Source organism: Mizuhopecten yessoensis, unplaced genomic scaffold, assembly GCF_002113885.1.
Source record: "Mizuhopecten yessoensis strain PY_sf001 unplaced genomic scaffold, ASM211388v2 scaffold2329, whole genome shotgun sequence".
Taxonomy (NCBI): Eukaryota; Metazoa; Mollusca; class Bivalvia; order Pectinida; family Pectinidae; genus Mizuhopecten; species Mizuhopecten yessoensis.
The window spans coordinates 3,595,066-3,605,612 of NW_018404492.1; the positions used below are offsets into that span (position 1 = coordinate 3,595,066).

The following is a 10,547-nucleotide window of genomic DNA, read 5'->3' on the forward strand; positions in this document are numbered from 1 at the left end:
AGGTAACCACTGTACACCTGTATGTCACAGGTAACCACTGTACACCTGTAACACACAGGTAACCACTGTACACCCTTAACACACAGGTTACCACTGTACACTTTTAACACACAGGTAACCACTGTACACCTGTAACACATACCTAACCACTGTACACCTGTAACACACAGGTAACCACTGTACACCTGTAACACACAGGTGACCACTGTACACATGTATCACACAGGTAACTACTGTACACTTGTAATACATAGGTGACCACTGTATACCTGTATCACACAGGTAACCACTGTACACCTGTAACACATACATAACCACTGTACACCTTTAACACACAGGTAACCACTGTACACCTTTAACACACAGGTAACCACTGCACACCTTTAACACAGGTAACCACTGTACACCTGTAACACAAGGGTAACCACTGCACACCTTTAACACACAGGTAACCACTGTACACATTTAACACATGCATAACCACTGTACACCTGTAACACACAGGTAACCACTGTAAACATTTAACACATACATAACAACTGTACACATTTAACACATACATAACCACTGTACACCTGTAACACATACATAACCACTGTACACCTGTAACACAAGGGTAACCACTGTACACATTTAACCCATAACAGATAATCTAGTTAGAGCCCTCCTTTGGTAACAAGCTTGATAACTACACTCCATTTCTAAACTGAGTTACTGATATTTGCCTTTGATCAAAGTTAGGGCAGCAGAGTCATAGTCACTACAACATAATTTTCATTTGTGTACAGGTGTGTACTATTGTAATAGTGAAAATAAAACTTTAGAGCTACTGTTGTAGGAATCGGTCGTAGAGGATGTGGACTCATTGTTTCGTGGAATGGCATCCACCCTTGGAGAGCGAGAAGATCATATCATGGTGGCTGATCTTGCAGGTATGGACACATCTTTCACAACTAATAGAAAACAAATTTGTTCTGTGACAGTTCTTTTGATACATGTTTATAAATGACCCATTTCCTGACCCACTACAACCCAGGGATATATCCATATTTTGTTAATATAAACCAGAGACCTATACAAAAACATTAAAGGCATCTGTACAAATTTAGTGATATAAAAAGGTTTGAAAAATTATTATTATAACCTATCAATGTAAGTGGTCAGCTAAATGAATCAGGTTGCAGAAGCAGGATTAGGAATTATCACACTGTGGAAAGTTTTGCTTATTACATGTTTAATAAATCATTTTGAAATTGTTACACCTCAAGTGAATTTCTAACTATTTTATTGGTTGGGAGAAAATTAAACAAAAATCTCTGTCACCTTCTGAAAATACATTGGTTTTAAGGGGCATGGGTAATATTGCCATGAGACAGAGAAAAATATCACATGCGCGAAAAATGTGCGTTCCGGGTTCTTCACAGTGGCCATTTTGTCAACCCTCAAGAACCCATTGTCACCCTCGGCTTCGTCTCGGGTGACAATGGTTTTCTCGGGTTGACAATATTCACTGTCACCTGCTAATATTAGAATGTCATATTTATATGATGTTCAAACAGTTTTGTACAGCAATATTTAGTGCCAAAAGGAGTTTCAAAAGTAAAAATGTTAACATTAACCACTCCAAAAATTCATATTTAATATTGATATGTTATATAGTATCTATAACTATTTCTATGATCATACAGTACAATAAATATTTCTGTTAATTGATATTGTCTGCTTAATAAATAAAATAATATTCCCCTACTTATATCAGTAGTATTTCGACCAAAATATAACAACAAAACTTGGTGCAATATTGTGATGGAATACCAGTAGGATTTTCATTGCTATTTTTAGGTCACCTGAGCTTTAGCTCAAGTAACTTACTGCTATCCGTCTTCATCGTGCGTCGTCCGTTAACATTTTACATTTTCAACTTAAGCTGAAATACTGACCAAGTGTTGTTATTTTTCGGGTCAATCAGAAATCCAATATGGACGCCACGGCCACCATTTTGAAAAACTATTTCAAACTTAAAGTCAAGTTCTGCTTAGCCGATTAAACTGAAACTTTGTAGGAATTATCGACTCATGGTCCTGACAAAGTTTTGTTATTTTTCAGGTCGATCAGAAACACAATTTGACTGCCATGGCCGCTATTTTGAAAATACCTATTTCAAAGTTCTAATAGGTTGATCTAACTGAAAATCAGTCTAGGAACGATCAGCTCATGGTCCTTACAAACTTAGTTAACGTTATACTTAACAATTTTTTACTCAAATTGGTACATATTTCAACAACAAATATAAATACTGTAGGACACAGGTGACCGTTAAAGCCCATGGGCCTCTTGTTATTAGTGAGATCCTTCTGCAATTTCTAGTGATGTTTTCAGTGAGATGATTTTCCAGGAAATCCTCCGCTAACATTTGAATTTTTAGAAATTGTTAATTATGAATCAATATTTACCAAATTGACATTCCAGGTTATGTGTTTGGGCCCCTAGAGTTTTCCCGGCGTGACCTTGCGGCATTGAACATCCAGAGAGGTCGTGACCATGGTCTCCCTGACTACCAGGCAGTTAGAGAGGCCTTCAATCTGCCCAGGCTGAAAAGCTGGGAAGACATCAATCCTACTTTCCCTGCAAATGTTCCTGCATCAACTGTCGAAGTAAGATTGCTTCTATTTTGACTTTCATTTATTACTCCATACTTCCAGTTNTAACTACTAGTATAATAGTAAGATGAAAGACAAGGTTTCCGTGCGATAACTTGAGTTCCCTTGGATTGATTGAGCTCTAACTTGGTACACATATTGCATACCAATATAGCTCAGACAAGTTCACATTTCAGAAGTTTACATGCATTTTTGGTGGAGTTTGCCCCTTTTATTACCAAATAAGGGCATTGTGTAGTAAATGCAAGAACTTTTTAATTTTTTAATTAATTCCTTTCAAATTTTGTACGGTAATGCTAGAAGCAATAATGTTCAACATATATTACGGGTTTTCTGTCGAGTTTCAACTTTCCGTGTTATGGCATATCTGTTTACGCGATAACTCAAGCCAAAACACTTTTCTTACTAAAAGCACTGAGCAGGCAACGCATCCACTACTGTGGAATTCTATGGAAATTCTTTTTGACCCAGAAGGAATAACACATCAGTGATTGATGTTGATTGTTTTCCTCAACATTTGCCAGGGTATAACTGTATATATAACCAGGCTATAATTCCCCTGTTAAATTCTTTTGAACACAGGCCATAGCTAACCTACAGCAGCTGTACATTGATAAGGGACTGAATGGAACTACTCCTGAGGATGTGGACCTGTTCACTGGAGGCCTCATGGAGACCACATTTAATGGGCCAGGGCCTCTCTTCCGTGCCATCCTTGTCGACCAATTCTGTCGTGTTAGGGATGGGGATCGGTTTTGGTACGAAAACTTAGATAATGGGTAAGACATTAATAACACTGTAGCATTTTAAGTACACAAAGTATCCTTTAATCTGCCCTTCGCTGTCAATTTTTCTTTAATAATATACAACATTTAATATAGCGCCCTATCTAGCTAACATAAGCCACTCTAAAGCCCTTTACAGTGCATAGATATACATTTATATAATCAATACAATAAGCATATACATTATTCAATACAATTTTGAGGAATTTGCTGGAGCTGCCTTATCAGCTCTCCCTATGTGTGTATGCCTGCGTGTGTGCTCCAGATGTATTGTGTTCTGTTCGTAGTCGGACCGTGCTTCCAACGGCATCATTTATAGTGCCACCTCACTTGAATGCTACAGCGTAGATACAGCAACACCCACCCCAGACCATTTTCTACTCCACCTGGGTTGTTGTAGTTGTGTGGGCAGGAGAAAACACTTTCTCTGAATATTCCATGTGTACGATGACTTCAGGGATCGAACCCCGGCCGCCTGCTTGGAAGGCTTGAGTGTTAACCACTCGACCAATCTTTAAGCAACTTCTTCTCAGAACCATAAGACCTGGAGACATGATATTTGGATTACAGTGACTTTCTAGGGCAAAGAGTTATTAGTTTAAAAAAAATCAATAACTTCAACTTTCAAGGACCTACAATCATGAAATTTGACCTATAGCTTGCTTGGGTGGTTGGGTAGCACAGTGGATAGCGCACTTGCCTTTCACCAAGGCACCAGGGGTTCGATTCCGTGATCAGACGTGAAAAGGTATGGGGTCACCTGCCTGACTCTGGGTACTCCAGTCCCCCCCCCCCCGTGCTAACAACCGAGTTATAATAGCCAATGAGAATTGTTTCATAATTAATGCAAAAAAGCAGGTTTTATAGCTTGCCTGACTGTATGGGTTTATATTCAGCAGTTAAAAGCTAACAACCATTTTGAAATTATCACTTTTTTGAATGATTGATTAATTTAAGTAGAATTTCAGAAGCATACATGCATTTTAAAATGCAAGATTTCAGAGATAAGTGTTGTTTTGTCAACAACAGTAATATATTTCCATTTCTAACCCACTCACTGCGTATATTAATGTTATTATGTTTGATTTTACAGATTGTTTTCCCAGGCAGACATTGACAGAATCAATAGTTTTACAATATTTGACATCATTAAGAATGTCACCAATGTGGATGAGACCCAGATCCAGACTGACCCCTTTATACATATAACCAATGGTATGTAGGAGTAACTGTAATTGAACCATCAATCCTATGTTAAAGATCGATGAATGATTCTTAGCTCACCTTGCCTAAAGGACCAAGTGAGCTTATGCCGTGGTGCGGGGTCGTTGGTCCGTCATCCGACGTCAATATTTTACCTCTCCTCAATAACAAAAAGGCCTAGGGTGATGATATTTGGCCAGTAGCATGCTGGGATAAATGACTGCCAAGTTTGTCCAAATGAATGACCTTGACTCACTTTCAAGGTCACAGGGGTCAAATGTCTTAAAGTCTTCAAACAACTTCTTCTTAATAACCGAAAGGCCCAGGGTACTGATATTGAGCCTGTAGCACGCTGGTATGAAGGGCTACCAAGTTTGTTCAAATGATTGACCTTGACCCACTTTCAAGGTTACAGGGTCAAATGTCTTAAAGTCTTCACAAAACTTCTTCTCAATAACCGAAAGGCCAAGGGAACTGATATTGGGCCTGTAGCATGCTGGGATGAATGGCTACCAAGTTTGTTTAAATGAATGACCTTGACCAACTTTCAAGGTTAAAGGGGTCAAATGTCTTAAAATCTTCACAAAACTTCTTCTCAATAACCGAAAGGCCAAGGGAACTGATATTGGGCCTGTAGCATGCTGGGATGAATGGCTACCAAGTTTGTTTAAATGAATGACCTTGACCAACTTTCAAGGTTAAAGGGGTCAAATGTCTTAAAATCTTCACAAAACTTCTTCTCAATAACCGAAAGGCCAAGGGAACTGATATTGGGCCTGTAGCATGCTGGGATGAATGGCTACCAAGTTTGTTTAAATGAATGACCTTGACCAACTTTCAAGGTTAAAGGGGTCAAATGTCTTAAAATCTTCACAAAACTTCTTCTCAATAACCGAAAGGCCAAGGGAACTGATATTGGGCCTGTAGCATGCTGGGATGAATGGCTACCAAGTTTGTTTAAATGAATGACCTTGACCAACTTTCAAGGTTAAAGGGGTCAAATGTCTTAAAATCTTCACAAAACTTCTTCTCAATAACCGAAAGGCCAAGGGAACTGATATTGGGCCTGTAGCATGCTGGGATGAATGGCTACCAAGTTTGTTTAAATGAATGACCTTGACCAACTTTCAAGGTTAAAGGGGTCAAATGTCTTAAAATCTTCACAAAACTTCTTCTCAATAACCGAAAGGCCAAGGGAACTGATATTGGGCCTGTAGCATGCTGGGATGAATGGCTACCAAGTTTGTTTAAATGAATGACCTTGACCAACTTTCAAGGTTAAAGGGGTCAAATGTCTTAAAATCTTCACAAAACTTCTTCTCAATAACCGAAAGGCCAAGGGAACTGATATTGGGCCTGTAGCATGCTGGGATGAATGGCTACCAAGTTTGTTTAAATGAATGACCTTGACCAACTTTCAAGGTTAAAGGGGTCAAATGTCTTAAAATCTTCACAAAACTTCTTCTCAATAACCGAAAGGCCAAGGGAACTGATATTGGGCCTGTAGCATGCTGGGATGAATGGCTACCAAGTTTGTTTAAATGAATGACCTTGACCAACTTTCAAGGTTAAAGGGGTCAAATGTCTTAAAATCTTCACAAAACTTCTTCTCAATAACCGAAAGGCCAAGGGAACTGATATTGGGCCTGTAGCATGCTGGGATGAATGGCTACCAAGTTTGTTTAAATGAATGACCTTGACCAACTTTCAAGGTTAAAGGGGTCAAATGTCTTAAAATCTTCACAAAACTTCTTCTCAATAACCGAAAGGCCAAGGGAACTGATATTGGGCCTGTAGCATGCTGGGATGAATGGCTACCAAGTTTGTTTAAATGAATGACCTTGACCAACTTTCAAGGTTAAAGGGGTCAAATGTCTTAAAATCTTCACAAAACTTCTTCTCAATAACCGAAAGGCCAAGGGAACTGATATTGGGCCTGTAGCATGCTGGGATGAATGGCTACCAAGTTTGTTTAAATGAATGACCTTGACCAACTTTCAAGGTTAAAGGGGTCAAATGTCTTAAAATCTTCACAAAACTTCTTCTCAATAACCGAAAGGCCAAGGGAACTGATATTGGGCCTGTAGCATGCTGGGATGAATGGCTACCAAGTTTGTTTAAATGAATGACCTTGACCAACTTTCAAGGTTAAAGGGGTCAAATGTCTTAAAATCTTCACAAAACTTCTTCTCAATAACCGAAAGGCCAAGGGAACTGATATTGGGCCTGTAGCATGCTGGGATGAATGGCTACCAAGTTTGTTCAAATGAATGACCTTGACCAACTTTCAAGGTTAAAGGGGTCAAATGTCTTAAAATCTTCACAAAACTTCTTCTCAATAACCGAAAAGGCCAAGGGTACTGATATTGGGCCTGTCGCATGCTGGGATAAAGGGCTACCAAGTTTGTTCAAATGAATTACCTTGACATGCTTTCAAGGTCACAGGTGTCAAATGTGTAAAAATCTTCAAAAAACTTCTTCTCAATAACCCAAAGGCCAAGGGTACTGATATTGGGCATGTAGCATGCTGGAATAAAGGACTGCCAGGTTTGTCCAAATCAATGACCTTGACCCACTTTCAAGGTCACAGGGGTCAAATGTATTAAAATCTTAAACGACTTCTTCTCAATACCTGAAAGACCCAGGGTACTGAAATCGGGCCTGTATCATGCTGGGATGAAGGACTACCAAGTTTGTTCAAATGAATGACCTTGACCCACTTTCAAGGTCACAGGGGTCAAATATGTTAAAAATTTCAAACGACGTTTCAATAACCAAAAGGCCCAGGGTACTGATATTTGATCTGTTGCATGCTAGGATGAAGGACTACCAAGTTTGTTCAAGTGAATGAACTTATATTCAAGGTCACTGGGGGCAAATATGTTAAAAACCTGTAATACAATTTCTTCTGAATAATCAAAATGCCTAGGGTAATGCCAGTAACATGCTGGGATGAAGGTCTACCAAGTTTGGCCAAATGAATGACCTTGACATATATTCAAGGTCACGGGTCAAATATGTTAAAAACATTTTAACGACTTCGTAATAAGCAAAAGGCCAAGGGTGATGATATTTGGCCATTAACATGCTGGGATGAAGGACTTCCAAGTGAATGACCTTCGCCCATATTCAAGGTCACAGTGGTCAATATTTGTTTAAATCTTTAAATGATTTGTTCTGTATAACCAAAAGGTCCAGGGTAATGATATTTTGCTAGAAGCATGCTGGGTTGGAAGACTATAAACTCTGTTCAACCTAATGTCCTTGTTCGTTATTCAAGGTCACAGGCGTCATATGTTTAAATCTTTTAATAGGTTCTTTTAAAATTACAAGTGTGAGATTAATACCAGGTGAGCGATGCAGGCCTATTGGGCCTCTTGATTAAATTTTCATTTGCAAAATTTGGTAACAAATCAAACTACTTTATTACTGTACTGCTTAACACTGAATTAAGGCTGAATTACTTGACACCTAACTGTAACTTGCATTTATTGTAGGAAATACTCACAAGGTGTTTCACTTGGCGTGACAAAAGGTTTTTAGCTCACCTGCCCGAAGGGCAAGTGCGCTTATGCCATGGCGCGGCGTCCGTCAACCGTCGTCCGTCAACTTTTCCTAAAAATCGCTCCTAGTCATAAATGACTGAGCAGATTTTGACCAAATTTGGGAAGAAGCATCCTTAGGGGAAGGGGAACCAATTTTGTATAAATGGAGGGTCTGGCCCCCCTGGGGGCTGAGGGGCGGGGCCCCATAGGGAAAATATAGCAAATTCTTTAAAATCATTTTTCTCCTGTTGGAATGAAAGGATTTGTTCCATGTTTGGTCTGAAGCATCCTTTGGTGAAGGGGAACCAATTTTGTTTAAACCGTGGGTCTGGTCCCTGAGGGGTGGGGCCCAATAGGGAACACCTTACCTGCCAAGTGACCCGATTTCGTCGGGTTACACCCTGGATTTTAGCCCTTCACCCGCTTTTATAACTTCACCCGCCGGGTTATGATTTTGACTCGGATTTCGTCCATTTCACCTGTTTTCGCCAGGAATCTTGTCGTATATTAGAAGTTACCGAAGTCACTCGGAATTCTCTAGACTTTTCCATCCTTTGTCATAAGAAAACAATATATATCCTGTTTCCGTTTCTCACCGATAGGTGAGTTGTTTATATACGTACTAGAACTGTTTTATAAACAATAACAAACACGGATTTTTAAGATTTACGGATGTATTATAAAATAAATCACTAAGTATTTACATTACTAAACTGTTCTACACATAATATAATTTACATAGCATAGCAAATACATACTTAACTAAAACAAAACATAGAACAAAATCAAACAAACAAATTGCATTTAGGGCTGTCTTGGCTGCTGCATATAATTACACAATTACCAGCATGAAGGAAGATAAATTCAAGATTCCCTACCAGGTGCAAGTCCTAATCCTATAAACAGGAAAAGGCGGTCCTGGTTAAGGGAAATGAGGTAAGTATTAAAGTTTTGAGCTGGTAGACAATGAACAAATGAAGAATTGGAATTGAATGAGCAGGTTGTGGCCAGGCGGGGTCCTGACTCCTCTTGGAGAACCAGGCCAAAGTCCTGTACAACAAAGACTGCTATCATACATAGTTTGGTTATATCGCCAGGCGAGTCCTGAGCCCTACTGAAGAACCAGGCGGAAAATGGTCCTGTACGATGTAAACTGTGTATGACATGTATATGAAATGAATGAAACCCCAATGACTTTGGGGCTAATATTTATATAAAGACCGGTGTTACTGAACTTACTGACAAGTAATTAGTGATGTGTTTTAATGAATAACTGTGTTGTTTTTAGCTCACCTGGCCGGAAGGGCCAAGTGAGCTTATATCCCATGGTGCAGCGTCCAGCAACTTTTTCCTTTAAAACGCTACTAGTTCTGAACGACTCAGAGGATTGAGGATTTTGACCAAATTTGGTCTGGAGCATAATTGGCCAAAGGGTTCTCAGTTTTGTATGAACGGAGGTATGGTCCCCCTGGGGGCAGAGGGGCGGGGCCAAATAGGGGGAAAATAGGTAAATCTTCAAAAATCTTCTTCTTCTCAACCAATAGAAGGATTTTGACCATATATGTCCTAGAGCATCTATGGACAAAGGAGACTCAAGTTTGTATAAACGGAGGGTGTGGCCCCTCTGGGGGCAGGGCCCAATAAGGGAAATAGAGGATTTTTTTCTCTCCTACTATACAAGTGAAGGGATTTAAACCAAATGCAGTCTGAAGCATGATTAGGGACAAAAGAATCAATTTTGTATAAACTGAGGTGTGTGGGGTCCCTTCCTTGGGGCAGATAGGTGGGGCCCATTAGGGTAAATAGAGGAAAACATCAAAGATCCTTTTCCTTTTGTACCGATAAAGGGCTTTTGACCAAATTTGGTCTGGAGCATCATTGGCCAAAGGGTTCTCAGTTTTGTATAAACGGAGGGTATGGTTCCCCTGGGGGCAGAGGGGCGGGGGAAAATAGGTAAATCTTTAAAAATCTAGCTTCTTCTTCTCAACCAATCGAAGGATTTAGACCAAATTTGTTCTAGAGCATCTTTGGACAAAGGAGCCTCAAGTTTGTATAATCGGAGGGTGTGGCCCCTCTGGGTGCATAGGGGCGGGGCCCAATAGGGGAAATAGAGGATTTTTTTTCTCCTACTTTAAAAGTGAACAGATTTAAACCAAATGCAGTCTGAAGCATGCTTAGGGACCCCCTTGTGGACCCCCTTCTTTGGGGCAGATGAGTGGGGCCCATTAGGGGAAATAGAGGAAAACATTTAAGATCCTTCTCCTTCTGTACCGTTGAAGGGATTTTAACCAAACTTGTTCTAGAGAATCTTTGGGCAAAAGGAATTGAATATTCATAAATGAGAGATGTGTGCT

General features: G+C 39.7%; 1 protein-coding gene across 1 annotated transcript in view; it reads left to right on the top strand.

Moving 5' to 3' along the window:
- The window catches only part of LOC110445731 (dual oxidase 2-like), a 78,520-nt gene that overhangs the window by 35,499 nt on the left and 32,474 nt on the right, over positions 1 to 10,547 (top strand). The window contains exons 10-13 of the mRNA XM_021490510.1: positions 839 to 932; positions 2,470 to 2,654; positions 3,243 to 3,439; positions 4,539 to 4,660. Coding sequence (XP_021346185.1) covers positions 839 to 932; positions 2,470 to 2,654; positions 3,243 to 3,439; positions 4,539 to 4,660 — 598 coding nt within the window. The remainder of the gene's footprint in view (positions 1 to 838; positions 933 to 2,469; positions 2,655 to 3,242; positions 3,440 to 4,538; positions 4,661 to 10,547) is intronic.